The following is a 16,289-nucleotide window of genomic DNA, read 5'->3' as shown; positions in this document are numbered from 1 at the left end:
GTGTCTCTGGCTGTGGACAGGTGATTAAAATAGGATACAGTTGTACTCAAAAGTTTATATACCACGGCAGAATTTTTTGCTTTTGCCTCTTTTCAGAGAAAATGAATGATAACCTCAATTTTTTTTCTCTACTCATAGTTAGTGGTTGGGTGAAGCCATTTAATGTAAAACTAATGTGTTTTCTCTTTTTAAATGATAATGATAATCCAAAACACCCAATGACCCTGATAAAAGTTCACATACTCTGGTGATTTTGGCCTGATAACATGCACAGAATTTGACACAAATGGGTTTGAATGGCTACTAAAGGTAACATCCTCACCTATGACCTGTTTGCTTGTAATCAGTATGTGTACATAAAACAGAGTGAGTTTCTGGGATCCAGACAGACTCTTGCATCTTTCATCCAGCCACTGACATTTCTGGATTGTGAGTCATAGGGAAAGCAAAAGAATTTGGAATGGATCTATGGGAAAAGGCAGTTGAACTGTATAAACAGGAAAGGGATACAAAAGATATCCAAGGAATTGATAAAGCCAGTCAGCAGCATTCAAACTGTGACTAACAAATGTAAAATCGGGGGCTCTGTAAAAAGAAAACCACGGTCAGGTAGACCAACAAAAATGTTGTACACAACTGCCAGGAAAATTGTTAATGATGCAAAAAAAAACCCACAAATAACATCAGCTATAATACCGGGCTCTCTGAAATCTAGCAGTGTGGCTCTTTCAAGGTGCACAATAAGGAGGCACTTGGTAAAAAATGGGCTGCAAGGTCGAGTCGCCAGAAGAAAGCCATTACTGCACATATGCCACAAATTATCTTGCCTACAATATACAAAACCGCACAGATACAAGCCTCAAAACTTCTGGAACAAGGTCATTTGGAGTGATGAGACCAAAATTTAACTTTTCAGCCACAACCATAAACGTTACATTTGGAGAGAAGTCAACAAGGCCTATGATGAAAGGAACACCATTCCTACTGTAAAGCGCGGAGGTGGATCGCTTTTGTTTTGAGAGACATGTGAGCTACAAATTCACAGGTAACTTGGTTGAAGGAGAGATGAATGCAGCACGTTGCCAGCAAATACTGGAGGCAAATGTGCACTTGCCAACCCGGAAGTTGTGCATGGGACATACTTGGACGTTCCAACATGACAATGATCCAAAACACAAGGCCAAGAGGGGAAGAAAGTGTTTAACACCAAAGATATTCTTTCCAACTTCAGTGAATATTACAAATCTCTATACAACATAACGGGACACTATAAAGAGGCTCCACTACATTCTCTCCGGAACAAAATCAAATCATATTTACAGGAACATAAACTACCCACTCTGCCTGAAGGTAATCTACTTGATCTTGAAAAGGAATTCTCAGTGGAGGAGGTGTCCGAAACCATTAGCGCTTTGAAACAGGGCAAGAGCCGGGCCCTGATGGGTACTCAGCAGGCTTCTACAAGTCGTTCAACACATTGCTTAGTCCAATACTTCTGAAGGCTTGTAATTTTGTCTCTCTTGGGGGCTTGTTCCCTACACAGGCACTCATCGCTCACATAACAGTTCTCCCTAAGCCTGGCAAGGACCCTTCTACGTGCGATAATTACCGCCCGATCTCTTTAATAAATCTGGATATTAAAATATATGCAAAAATGTTAGCCAATAGACTATGCCCCCTTTTACCAAAACTAATAAACCAGGACCAGGTGGGCTTTGTTCCAGGGCGAGAGGCGAGGGACAACACAATCCGAACTATCTCTCTAATTGACAGAGCGGGCAGAGAGGGGGACCCCCTGTGTATCATGTCAATTGATGCGGAAAAGGCCTTTGACCGGGTCCATTGGGAATTTATTTCCCAGACTCTAGAGGAAATTGGCCTAAAAGAAAACATGCTGCGTAGGATCTCCGCCCTGTATTCTTCTCCTAGTGCTCAGGTCAAGGTAAACGGCTCATTATCGGAAATGTTCCCGATCAGAAATGGTACAAGGCAGGGGTGCCCTTTCTCTCCCCTCTTATATATCCTAACAATGGAGCATTTAGCCGTGGCCCTGAGAAATAACCCATCAATTAATGGTATAAAATTACGTTCTGAAGAACATAAGCTGGCACTCTTTGCAGATGACATTCTCCTATATATTACGTCCCCCTCTACGAGCCTACCAAACATTATTTCGGAGCTACATAAATTTGGCCACCTAAGTAACTTCAAAATGAATTCCCATAAATCCGAAATCCTAAACATATCACTCCAACTCCCCTTGGTGGATCAATTAAGGAGGGCTTTCCCATTTAAATGGAGCTTTGATTCCCTTACTTATTTAGGTATCAAAATTACAAACAAAACGTCTAAACTGTTTGAAACCAACCTTGCGCCAATCCTACAGAAAACAAACTCAGACTTGGAGAAATGGCACAAGCTCCAATTGTCCTGGCTGGGTAGAATCAATGCAGTGAAGATGGACCTCCTGCCTCGCCTCTTATATTTTTTTCAAACAATTCCCCTATACCTACCAGCTTCCTTCTTTTCCCGCCTCAAACAAATAATTACTCGTTTTATTTGGTCTCATAATCGAGCACGTATTTCATATACAACATTGAGTAGATCTAAATCGACAGGTGGACTGGGTCTCCCGGACCTCGCGATTTATAGTTATGCATCAATGGGAACTTGTATCCTAGACCTTTATCACAGTAAAAACAACAAAAAGTGGGTTAACTTAGAAAATGATCTCAATGGACGAGACTCCCAAATTGTACTTTGGAAAGGAGGCAAGGGGCTAGGGCCGGGCACCTACATACCCTTCCTTACGAGAAACTTGTTGCTTCTTATCAAAAACCGAAATAAAGACTTTCAGATCACAACCCTCCCGGGCCCCTTAATTCCAATTTACGATAATTCTGCTTTTCCGGCAGGGTTGAATAGAGAGACATTTCTAAATAAAAGAAAAGATTCAAAACCCATCATCCATGACTATTTAAATGAAACTGGGATGAAGTCCCTTAGGGAACTATTCCCAGAGGAGGAATCATACTCTGTTGACTGGTTCTTCTATGAACAACTAAAAAGTTATATCCACTCAATCTCTAAACAAGCCAACATCAACAGGCCGCTAACTCCCTTTGAGAAGCTTTGCATATCAGCAAATCCCCCAGATCATACTGTCTCGCTGCTTTATAAAATCTTCCAAGAGGGAAGGGCTCCGCTGCAGGGTTGGCCATTGTTTTTCTCAAAATGGGAGGGCGACCTAGGAAGACCCTTGTCATCTGAAGATAGGGAAAAAATTCTTCTCTTTTCTTCCAGATCGTCATTATGCGCAGTATCACAGGAGAGGAGCTATAGGATTCTAGCAAGATGGTATAGATGCCCCTCCATGGTGCATGCGGTATTCCCCACGACTCCTGACGTCTGTTGGAGATGTTTAAAGGAAATAGGCTCCTACATGCATATCTGGTGGGACTGCCCCCCCATAAGGGATTTGTGGCTGGCCGTCTTTAAACTTCATAATAAGCTGTCTATCACACAGATCCAACCTTCACCAAGTCTAGCATTGTTGTCTCTATGCGACCTATCAATATCTAGGTTCAAGAGGGGTATCCTCAGACACTTTCTTACTGCAGTCAGAAATCTGATCCCTAGGTTTTGGAAACAAGAAAAATTTCCTTCCCGTACAGATTTTGTGGCAGAACTTAATGACATCTATAGAATGGAGCAGTTGATAAATCAGTCACCAGGTAGCGCATAGAAAACTTACAACATATGGGCCCCTTGGATCGCTTTTAGGGAAACTCCTGAACTAGATCTCTGGGTTTCCAGAACCCGACGCACTTTATAGCCTATTCTCGTATGCTTCCAGGCCGTTCCTCGGCGTGCGTCCTGTCCGCTGGGATGCGGGGGCAGCCACACTCCTTCCCTGAATTCCCCACACCCTCATCCATCCTTCTTTTCTTCTTCCCACCCTCTTTTCTTTCCCCTTCCTTACTTTCTATGTTTGTCCTCCTCATAACTAGTTCGATTATACATATTGTATTTTGAATATCCACAAAGAAATCTAACAATTGGTACCATCTATCCCGGCTGTTTTTTATTGTTATCAGCTCATGATTTCGGGATAGCCAGGAGCATTGCTGATCAGAAAAGTTAAATCATAAGACATAAATGCTGTAACTATGCTCCTCTTGTTCGACTTAAAATTACTGCCTATCATTGCACAGATTTACCAGTTTGTAACGTTTGCCTTAGTTTTTTTTATTGCTGTGACCAATAAAAATGATTTATACACAAAACACAAGGCCAAGTCAACCTTTCATTGGCTACAGCCAAACAAATTGAAGTTTCTCAAGTGGTCATCTCAGTCTACTGACCTCAATATCATTGAGCCACTCTGGGGAGATCTCAAGCGAACAGGTCATGCTAGACAGTCCAGGAGTTTACAAGAACTGGAGGCTTTTTGCCAAGAAGTGTTCAGCTTTACCATCTGAGAAAATAAAGAACCTCATCCACCGCTACCACAAAAGACTTTGAGCTATCATTAATGTTAGAGGGGGCAATACACGGTATTATGTAATGGGGTATGTGAACTTTTGATCAGGGTGATTTGGATGTTTTGGGTTGTCATTATAATTTAAAAAAAAGAAAACGCAATAGTTTGATAATAAATGGCTTCACCCAACCACTAACCATGAGTGGAGAAAGTTTTTTGTGCTATCATTCATATTTTCAAAAAAAGACCAAGAAAGCAAAAAGTCTCCCGGGGTATGTAAACTTTTGAGCACAACTGTATTTGGTGGGAAAAATACAATAAGCTATGAGATCTGTTTTACACTGGGGAGAAGATCAGATTCTGCCTTTGTCCCCGGAAGAAGCATCCTGGGTTCAAAGAGTTTTCCAGGCTTTGTGTCTCTATTGGCCAAATATGAATATTGGGGGTTTTGTATTTATCCGATATTTATAGGGTATAAATTTTCAGCATCTTAGCAAGGGGACGGACGTGACTCATTCACTCACATCACTCTATGCCACTAGAATTCCTAAAACCTTAAGAACTGTCCAATAGATACGTGGCTCTTTTGTTATTGCCGAGCTGGCACTGTCGGGAATCCTGTGAGTGTCGTTGTGGATCCCAGGATGTGCATAGAAACATATTGAACCAGCTGGAGAGCTTTGTAATTACAGCCACCACTGTGGCTACAACGGAACATAAAAGGGAGTGTGAACTGGGTCAAGCTATTTGACCAAGCCTGATTTAGGGAAACCGGGCATGGGCTTTTATTTTTGTAGAAATCTGTAGGAAGGTAGTGGGATGGATTTCTCCCTCCTGTCCGGGTCTAGGAAGTGGCCTATGACTATGATTCCCTTTTAAAAATGTTCAGGTAAGAGTTGGGTCCCTCACTGTTGATTTGCAAGCAGCAGAGCAGGAGGGCTCTGTTTTATGCCTGTGTGCGAGACTGAACACAGACCCACCAGAAAGAGCAAAGACAACATTGCCCCCTTGAGTCACACGGTGGTGCAGTCGCCCACGTTAACAGACTGATTGGGGCGATCTGGCTGCAAACCGGATGATAACATTTTGAGTTTATTCTTGTGAGTTGGCAAAATAGACATATAAGTTGAACTATCTTGGGTCACTGCCTCATTACTGCACTAACGTGAAAGCTGCTGCCTTACAATATATATTTTCCACGCATTGCAATCGGAGGTGTATATACCATACGCTCACTGTTAGTTCCCCAATAACTGGCCTAGTAGTAAAAGCAACAGCATCATTGTCCTGATTGGAGGCAGCAGACTTGAATTCCTTTGAGAACTGATGGGATCTGCCTGAGCCCCCAGTCTGTTGGCCACCACAGAGTAATGAAACATTTGTTTATTTTATTTTTTAAAGCTGTTTCTGTGTCTTTTAATTGTCTGCACCTCTCACTTGAGTTGTGCACTGCTTAGGAGTCTTTAGAGCTAGCGGTGTTCTCAGGACCAAGACCTTCATGGATTGACAGTCAACAAATGTTTAGCTAAAATTTAAATCTTATAGACAAAATTGTGTGCTCTTTATGTATGTAAAAAGTGTGCCATGATTAATATTGATCGTCAGTATGAGCTGCTAGAAAAGTAATATATCCATGTAGTAAATAGCAAGCAGGGGTTGCCCAAAATCGATTATTGACAAGTTCCAGAGGAGCACAGGTATCTCCACTATGAAATACCATAAGCATGCTGGGAGTTATGTGGTATGTATTCTGCTGTGTCTCTCCTGATATTGTTTGTGCCATAATAGACACCTTATTTTTCTTTCAATGTGTTTGTGTTAACCTATTACTAAATAGGTCTGCCCTGAGGATGTTTTTAATATATTCCTGCTGAGGTTTGTGCCATACTGTTGCTCTGTATCGACATACTACAATCAGCATTTGCTCCCAAGTCTATTACATCTGTATACTGGAGTCAGTAAGAGTTGACCTAGAGATACAGCGGTAATATCTGTAATTGCAAGCACTGTCACTGGATCTACAAAGATGGCAGGGAAACTACAACTTACCATTAGGATTCCTTACTAAATCGATTTATTTTAGGCACTGTCCTTAGAGCTCTGGAAATTGTCGGTTTTGCTTATGGCACTGTTTGCATCCTATTTAATATATCAACTGAAGATTTGCTGCTGACTAAAGCTGACCTAGTTATTTCTGTGGAAGTGTATGCAATGCTGCTTCCAGATAGCAGACTGTTTCCCATTCTACTTCTTTACTATAGAGCACGCTCTTCACTCCATAAGAATGGCCCATCCGGAGATGACTAACTAGATGGTGTCTCCTCACTGTACGGTCATGGTGTCCATGTATATTTCTAATATTTCTAGTAGTGTATATTGCTGATGCGCCTCCAGCACCAACAAAGAATCATAGCTGCCTTAGTGCTGGAGTCCAACATGCTGTTTTCTTTTCTTTTCCATTTTGTCACTTTGGTTTGGAGTTTATTTTGACAACAAAAAATTGACTCTTTATTTTTGCAAATGTACAATGATAAGAGTTGTAAGACATATGATACGTATTTTCCTTACATCTTGACCGCACCGTACAAAGAGGATCTGCACCCAAAAATAGGAAACCTACCTATAAGACAGAACCTCTCCATGTGCCTTGGTGTGGTTTCCAGTTCCTGAAGGAGACCTACAGCCCTGCACTGGAGGGTGAAGTTACAGGATGAAGCTCATCTTTTTTTGTTTTTCTTAGCTGGGGAAATTTCTCCAGGGATTCAGCATGAGGTGTCCGAGTGATGGAGCAGGAATCAGCTGATCGGACGCAGTGCGTCGGGCCGATGTACCAACACATCCTGTGCCAACGCAGCACAACAAGGGCAGCGGATGCATTATTACAACGCATCCGCTGCCCCATTGTGAGCTGCGGGGAGGAGGGGGTGGAGTTGCGGCCGCACATTCACGGTCGGAAATGGCGGACACAACGCACCAAAAAACGTTACAAGCAACGTTTTTTTGTGCCAATGGTCCGCCACAACACGATGCAACCATCCTGCAAACAACTTTGCAGGATGCGTTTTTTCTGCAAAACGACGCATTGCAACGTGCGTCGTACGACGCTAGTGTGAAAGTAGCCTAAGGGACAGGACACCACTCTGCTCTCTTCTGAGTTGGAAGATGGGATCGGATCTGACACAGCATGCTGTGCGTGTGCGTAATCCCGGGTCAACTGACCGGCCGCTTCTGGGTTCGGAGGGCAGACTGGTATGGACCATTGTATGCTGGAATGTCGGACTTGGTGCGTGCCTACCTCCAGTTGTACTAATGCTCACATTCCACAGTTAAAGGAACATCATGAGTTTGACAAAGGGGTAACAGAATGGACAGACCAGCGATGCCGAGCGTTGCCCTTATCTTCCTTTTAGTAGCATGTTGGAGTCATTGCACAGGATGGGGTGAGTACCATACAATCATACAGTTGCTGATTAATTATAGGCAAGGAGCAAGGAAGGCTTTGTGTGTGTGTATATGTGTGTATATATATATATATATATATATATATATATTATGAAAGAAAAAAGAATCTGCTTGGTGTAGAAAAAAATTGCGTAAGTGCTATGGGAAAAAGGCTTTATCGTGCCTGTATATAAGTCAGTATGGTTGAGCGGCCTCTACTGAAGAGTGCAGAATACAATGTCCTTTCTACCTATTCAAGCAGATTTCATCTGATTGTAGTTATGAGGAAGAGTTGGAGGACAGATGTTTCCTCGGCAGCACCTATACTAGTGTTCTTTGTTTTGTTCCAATTTTAGTATGACTCCTGCACAAGGATGACGCCTAGATTCATGGTATTCCATAAAAAAGCTGGAGCGACGCCTTGCCAGACAAACATTATGCAGCCTAAAGCCGTAAGCCCCAACCCTCTGAGCCAGTTCACAGCTAAGGACGTTACCCCTCACCCTGCTGCCTCTATGCAGGATTCGCACAGAGCTCCTTTCTGCTCCTAAAAGTCCTTATTGAGGCCACAGCTTGGAAATCATGGCATTAAAAGCGGAGAGCTGCCAGCGCTGCTCTTCTCCACTGTCACGTGCTGCCTCCAGGTGCCTCCAAGCATCTCTTCCCGTGCTCGCCCGACCTTGACATGTCCCATTATGTTGGGATATACCAGAAAGTTACTAAATGTTGTTAGATCTACAATGGAGTATTCACTGTACATAAGTTTCGACCCCTAATATGCTAAAAAGGCTAATGTGAATTGTAGGAGAAATTCTGTTTGTCATTACGCGATAAACTGCAAAAACAGATGCTTTCCTCTGAGAAGCCTGGAGAGCAGCAGCTTTTTTCTTTTTAAACCTGATATAGCGCCCACCTGTACAGCTAGTTTGTCCACCCACTCTGGCATTCTATAAAATTCAGGCTGTAGGGTGCTTTGACAACCAGTTTGCAGATTACCTTGGTAAAATGAAGCTTTATTCTAATCTTGGACAAAAAAACGTCCTTTTGACAGTAGGAATCAAAGTGAAGATATTGGCTATGGAAGCCATGATTAAAGCAGGACTCTTAACAAGGGATTCCTGTTTAGCCACCCAACACAGAAAAGAGGGGGTAAGCCAAAGCAGTCATGAAGTCAGGCCCCGGGTAGGGTGAAGGCTGAAATTCTTTCCAAGACAATGGGCTTCCTTGCTGGCCAGCCGATGGGTGGTAGACGCGGTTGGTCAGGGTCTTGGACTAGTTTTGCCTTTCACTCCTCGCAGAAACCAGATTATATTAATGGAAGAAGTACTAGTTTCATTAGAAAAACAGGTTCTGGTCAGAGACCAGAAGCAGGAATCTGGTGGGGATTGTGAAGCAATCTCCTCCTAGTCCAGAAGCCACTTGAGATCAATTATCCATCTAAAGGTCCTTGGCTTGCATATTACATATTCCCCCACCCCATCCTCCCGCGGATGTTAACCCGTTAAATGCCGTCAAACGATAACCGCAGCATTTAACATGTATTTCCGGCAATTATGCCGGAAATCTGCCGATCGGTGACCCCCGACAGTTGATCGCGGGTCACCGATGGGTTGGCATGACAACCAGAGGTCTTCTGAAGACCTCTATGGTTGTCACTGCTGGATTGCTATGAGCGCCGCCCGGTGGTCTGCGCTCATAGCAAGTGAGGTATTCTGCTACATGCAGGCGATCTGATCATCACCTGTATGTTGCAGAGCTGATCGGTTTATGGCAGCTTCTAGTCTCTATTGAAGCATGTCAAAAATGAAAAAAAAAAAGTTTTTAAAAATATAAAATCTAAAAGTTTAAATCGCCCCCATTTAGAATAAAAAAACCCCAAAAACATACACATACCATAGTTTTCGCTTTATAAGACGCACTTAGATTTTACAGAGAAAAATAAGAAAAAAAATATTTTGAGCCAAATAGTGTGCAATAACTCTGTTATAGGGGATCTGTGAATTACAGTACAGTGTCTGCAGTAACGCATATTGTGACTACCACCCCCTCATAGTCAGGAATACACCCACTTACTGTATACATGGATGTATTCGGAAAGATGAGGGAGGTGGTAGTCACATTTGCAATAAACACTTTGGACACTACATTGCAGGGTATACTTACACTAAATATGGCTAGAACCCCATCATCCTTCAGCATATACCCATTGATACAGTATATTCTGATGGATGATGGGGGTTGTTTGCTCACCTTTCCTAAAAGGATCTCGGACTTGTGAGTACCATAGTTGCAACATTAGTGTGCAGGGACAGATATGTGATTGGTGGAGGCAGCTCAGCACCAGTTCCCTTCACCAGTCACTATCCATCCCTGCAGAGGAGGAGGAGAATCGCCCTTCTCTCCCTCCTCAGCTTTAGGCCGGTTTCACACACCTATGTCTCCAGTACGTGTGGTGACCGTTTTCACACGTACCAGAGACACTCACACACAGAGACCCATTAAAATGAATGGGTCTGTGCACATGTCAGTGTGTTTCCACGGACCGCATGTCCCTTTACCCCAAATGTAGATATGTCTTTTTTTTGCCGTCAGCACGGGCGGCAAAAAGGTCCCGCACTTGTGCACATGAAGAACACACATGGATGTCATCCGTGTGACGCATTGGCACCGGGGAACAAGCGCTACAGTAAGCGCTGTAGAATGAGATATATTGAAGTCAGAACAATGACAGCAGGTGGGGGCTTTTTGGACTATTACTCCCATCAACCTACACCTGCTGCAGTTAAAAACCGTGACCGTACAAGCAGGTGAGTCCTCACCCGCCGCCTGCGATATAACTAAATGAATGAAAAATCCAGAGTGGGTTCCCACCTATTTTCTATAACCAGCCAGGCAAAACTCACAGCTGGGGGTTGCAACCGTCAGCTTCCGCAAGGTTGGTTATCAAGAATAGAGGGGTTCCCATGCCTTATTTTTAATTACTTATGGTCCACCCCCATTTCTTAAAAATAGCAACCCGCAGCTGACCAGAAAAGGTGCATCTATTAGACCACTACCACTACAACACCCCCAGCTCTGGGCCTGCAGCATTGACCCCTCAGTAAGAACCGTATTCGGGTTATAAGACACACTCCCATTTTCCCAATAATTTTGGGGATCATAAAAGTGCATCTTATAATCCAAAAAATATCTATCAATAAAAAAAAAGGATTAACCTGATCGCTAAACGATATAGCGAGAAAAAAAGTCAAAACACCAGAATTAAGTTTTTTTTGGTTGCCGCAACAATACATTAAAAAGCAATAACGGACAATAAAAAGATTGTATCTGCACCAATATGTATCATTAAAAATGTCAGCTTGGCACGCAAAAAATAAGCCCTCGCCCAAACCGAGATGTCCAAAAAATGGAGACGCTACGTGTATCGGAAAATGGCGCAATATTTTTTTTTTTTAAACAATTTGGAATTTTTTCACCACTTAGATTAAAAAAAAAACTAGATATGTTTGGTGTCTATGAACTCGTAATGACCTGGAGAATCATATTGGCAGGTCAGTTTTAGCATTTAGTGAACCTAGTAAAAAAGCCAAACAAAAAACAAGTGTAGGATTTCACTTTTTTGCAGTTTCATCGCAATTTTAATTTTTTCTCGTCTTCCAGGACACTATGTTAAAACCAAAGGTGTTTCACAAAAAAATAATCCCTCACGTGGCCGTATTGACGGAAAAATAAAAAAAAGTTTGGCTCTGGGAAGAAGGGGGGCAAAAAAACAAAAACGCAAAACCAAAAAACCCTTCCGTCATAAAGGGGTTAAGAAGACCTCCTACTATGCACTCCTGTATTAATTGCACCTGTTAGAACTGGTTACCTCTATAATGGACACCTGTCCACACAATCACACTCTAACCTCTCCACCATGGCCAAGACCAAAAAGCTGTCTAAAGACGCCAGGGACAAAATTGTAGACCTGCACAAGGCTGAAATGGGCTACAGGACAATAGCCAAGCAGCTTGGTGAGAAGGCAACTCTTGGCACAATTATTAGAAAATTGAAATAACACAAGATGACTGTCAATCCTCCTCGGTCTGGGGCTTCATGCAAGATCTTGCAACGTGGAGTAAGGGTAATTTTGAGAAAGGTCAGGAGTCAGCCCAGAACTACACGCTACCTGGTCATTGACCTGAAGAGAGCTGGACCACTGTCTCAAACATTACTGTTAGTAACACACTACGCCATCATGGATTAAAATCCTTCAGGGCACACAAGGTTCTCCTGATCACGCCAGCACAGGTCTAGGCCCTTTTGAAGTTCACCAATGACCATCTGGATGATTCAGAGGAGGCATGGTAGAAGGCCATGTGGTCAGATGATACTAAAATAGAACTTTTTGGTGTCAACGCCAATCGCTGAGTTGGGAGGAAGAAGGATCGGTACATCACAATATCTGTCAATATATCGAGAGATGCCAAAATGATGTGCAGAAAAAGCATATGAAAAATATGTGCAAAGTATGCAGAAAGCAGCACATTTCCCCTCACAATAGGCTCATCAGGAGTACATACTAATGCAGGTTATCAAAATCCTCAAGTTAGGATTAAGATCACTTGGCTTCTATCAGAAATGATGGCCTTGGTGATAAAGTGACTTGTGCATGCTTCTGAGTCTAATGCTCTATTGTAAATGAAGCCTATGCCCAGTGGCAACGAAGAATGCGACCTTCATCCAGCAGCATACCCATACTTGGCACATTTTGTCATATGTTTTTTCTGCACATCATTTTGGTATTTCTCAATATATTAACCCTATATGGTCAGGGGCAATAGTGGGTGCATATTTCATTCTATATTGCCACCTGTTGCTTGCTGCATGACTTAGTTGCTTTTCACGTTAGGATGGTCATGATGTATACACTACAGGTACTCTCTATATGAGAAAAACACTGATTGCATATGATCATTGGCTAGTTTGGGTGTTCTGGATCTCTTGACAATTGATTCAGCAAAATCTTCATCAACTGATCATACCTGTAGGGCCTCCTAGGGCCCCTCAGGGAGAACTGTTTTGGAGCGAGGGTGCCAACCTCTGCTGACGGGCAGGGATCAGGGTAGGGTACAGATCAGGAGCAATACCCTCCCATCCTTATTAAAAGCCTGGCTACTGGTCATGTTAGGCTGCTTTCACATTTGCGGTTATGTCCGCAGTGTATCGTCGCAACCGCATGCAAAAACGCATAACAACGCAGCATTTTTTATCCACATCAGATTATGCATGACTGCAAAAAAACGTGTTTGTTTGCATGCGTTTGATATTTCCAGGAGGACGTGTCTCAGTGAGCATGTCTAAATCAGTTTCTGGACATGCGCAGTCCAAAGTACGCAAGCGCATCGAACGCATGTGTATGCATGCGTTCCCATAGACCGTAATCCATTTTTTTTAATGCACTCGTGCACATGCCTGCTCATATTTGATGGAAATTTGCCGTTTCAAAAATTCCAACATGGTGCGTTCTCCACGACTTGCCACACATCGCAAAAAAAACACAAGCGTAAGCTTCTATCGCGAACGCATGCAAACGCATGAACCTGCGTCTACAATGTTAACCCCTTTCTGACCTCGGACGGGATAGTACGTCCAAGGTCAGAAGCCCCGCTTTGATGCAGGGCTCCGCGGTGAGCCCGCATCAAAGCCGGGACATGTCAGCTGTTTTGAACAGCTGACATGTGCCCGTAATAGGCGCGGACAGAATCGCGATCTGCCCGCACCTATTAACTAGTTAAATGCCGCTGTCAAACGCAGGCAGCGGCATTTAACTACCGCAATGACGTCATTGCCGACCCCCGTCACATGATCGGGGGTCGACGATGCGTCAGGATGGTAACCATAGAGGTCCTAGAGACCTCTATGGTTACTGATGACCGGTGGCTGTGAGCGCCACCCTGTGGTCGGCGCTCACAGCACACCTGCAATTCTGTTACATAGCAGCGATCTGATGATCGCTGCTATGTAGCAGAGCCGATCGTGCTGTGCCTGCTTCTAGCCTCCCATGGAGGCTATTGAAGCATGGCAAAAGTAAAAAAAAAAGTTTAAAAAAATGTGAAAAAAATAAGAAAATATAAAAGTTTAAATCACCCCCCTTTCGCCCCAATCAAAACAAATCAATAAAAAAAAAAAAATCAAATCTACACATATTTGGTATCGCCGCGCTCAGAATCGCCCGATCTATCAATTAAAAAAAAAGCATTAACCTGATCGCTAAACGGCATAGCGAGAAAAAAATTCGAAACGCCAGAATTACGTTTTTTAGGTCGCCGCGACATTGCATTAAAATGCAATAACGGGCGATCAAAAGAACGTATCTGCACCAAAATGCTATCAATAAAAATGTCATCTCGGCACGCAAAAAATAAGCCCTCAACCGAACCCAGATCACGAAAAATGGAGACGCTACGAGTATCGGAAAGTGGCGCATTTTTTTTTTTTTTTTTTAGCAAAGTTTGGAAGGTTTTTCACCACTTAGATAAAAAAATAACCTAGTCATGTTAGGTGTCTATGAACTCGTACTGACCTGGAGAATCATAATGTCTGGTCAGTTTTAGCATTTAGCGAACCTAGCAAAAAAGCCAAACAAAAAACCAATATGGGATTGCACTTTTTTTGCAATTTCACCGCACTTGGAATTTTTTTCCCGTTTTCTAGTACACGACATGCTAAAACCAATGATGTCGTTCAAAAGTACAACTCGTCCCGCCAAAAATAAGCCCTCAGATGGCCAAATTGACGGAAAAATAAAAAAGTTATGGCTCTGGGAAGGAGAGGAGTGAAATACAAACACGGAAAAACGAAAAATCCCAAGGTCATGAAGGGGTTAAAGATAGGTAATCAAGACACATGCGGATGTATGCTTCAGAAACGCTGTGAACACAACCGCAAATGAGAAACCAGCCTTATCTCTGACGTGGGATTTTTTGTTTTTCTTTCCCTTTATTTCTATTGATATTGATAAACAGTGATTTTATGTGTATAATTTGTGAATTTACCTGATAATGGCAGCTCCCACCTCCAAATTCATTATGATTCTGTCAAGTATTTATTATAAATGGGGGGAACACAGGACAGGGACTAAGGCTATGTGCACACGTTCAGGATTTGCAGGAGAAAATTGCTGCATATTCTAATATGTTGGCAGGAAGAACGCTGCGTAAAATGCATTTTTTGCCATGCTTGTGTTGCATATTTCCCCACTCATTAGTATGAGTGAAAAGCACTGCAAGAATTGATATTATTCAGAGTTTAATCTGCAAGGTAAAAATAAGTAATGTGTCCATGAGACTTCAAGGCTCTCATTCACTTTCCTTGTACTGTAAAACCTTGTATATTCTTTTCACCAAAAACGTGTTCACATAGCCTTAAAGTTACGGTAATTGGGGAAGGTCACAGGGACTGAATAATTATTGTGTGGTGGAGATTATAGTAATGGGGGTGCAGTGCTGCTTATCTTATATTTTGGTCTGACCATATGGAGAAGAAACAGCAGAAAACTACACTAATCAGACAATGAATTCTGCTGTCTACCAATATGCAAATTGCCTCTTCTGAGAAAAAGAGGACATAAACTCTATAGCGCCACCTGTTGGAAGTAGCGATCCTACAAGTCACAATCAACCCTTTAACGAGTCGTGCAATATGACTTAGGATAAAAGCCAAATCAGTATCTCAATTCGCAGACACGGTGTTTCGGGCTGTTGGCCCTCGTCAGTGAGAAGCATGAGAACTGATTTGGCTAGGTGAGAGGCTCTGGACTGGGGTCTAAGGGGTAACGTTTCTCCTTGTATAGACAAAGCTTATGCTTCATTATACTCTGTCCTCTCAGGAGGAAAGTCTTTTCAGCGGTGGCCTTCCATAGGGATTATTTTCAGCTTTAATCTCTCTGTACGGTGCTGTCATGGTGTAAGGAAAAGCTAATTACTAACCAGTAATTTTATTCTCCTGAGCCATGACAGCACCGCGTTGATTCCATTCCTTCTGGTTTTCTGGTGGTGGGATTGGCATTTTCAGGTCTTTAAGTGTGCGGCTACCTCTTCTACTCTTTAAACACACTGAGGCCTATGAAGAGGTTACGCCATTTGCTCTGTAGTTTCCTGTTCCTGGGGCAGATCCTCTCTCTGTATGGTGCTGTCATGGTCCAGGAAAATCCAATTACTGCTAAGTAATTATCATCTTTCCACATTATTAAATATACCTATTTCTTTTATTAATAGATGCAATTGGAAAGAGAGCAGCTTCTGAGGTAAGAATCATGTTGTACTTTGGGACAATGAAAATTCTGCAATAGCCTTATATACTTAAAGGGAACCTGTCACCCCGT

General features: G+C 42.7%; 1 protein-coding gene across 10 annotated transcripts in view; it reads left to right on the top strand.

Annotated features, from left to right (window-relative positions):
- PIP5K1C (phosphatidylinositol-4-phosphate 5-kinase type 1 gamma) overlaps window positions 1-16,289 on the top strand; it is a 264,928-nt gene that overhangs the window by 41,186 nt on the left and 207,453 nt on the right. For 6 of the 10 annotated variants that reach the window (XM_069767800.1, XM_069767795.1, XM_069767799.1 and 3 more), the window contains exon 2: window positions 16,183-16,211. The exons of the other annotated variants lie outside the window; for them this stretch is intronic. In XM_069767800.1, coding sequence (XP_069623901.1) covers window positions 16,183-16,211 — 29 coding nt within the window. The remainder of the gene's footprint in view (window positions 1-16,182; window positions 16,212-16,289) is intronic. 10 annotated transcript variants of the gene reach the window in all.

Source organism: Ranitomeya imitator, chromosome 1 (genome assembly GCF_032444005.1).
Source record: "Ranitomeya imitator isolate aRanImi1 chromosome 1, aRanImi1.pri, whole genome shotgun sequence".
In the NCBI taxonomy this organism is placed as follows: Eukaryota; Metazoa; Chordata; class Amphibia; order Anura; family Dendrobatidae; genus Ranitomeya; species Ranitomeya imitator.
The sequence above is the reverse complement of the archived record's forward strand: the minus strand, read 5'-3'. Positions and strand labels throughout refer to the sequence as shown.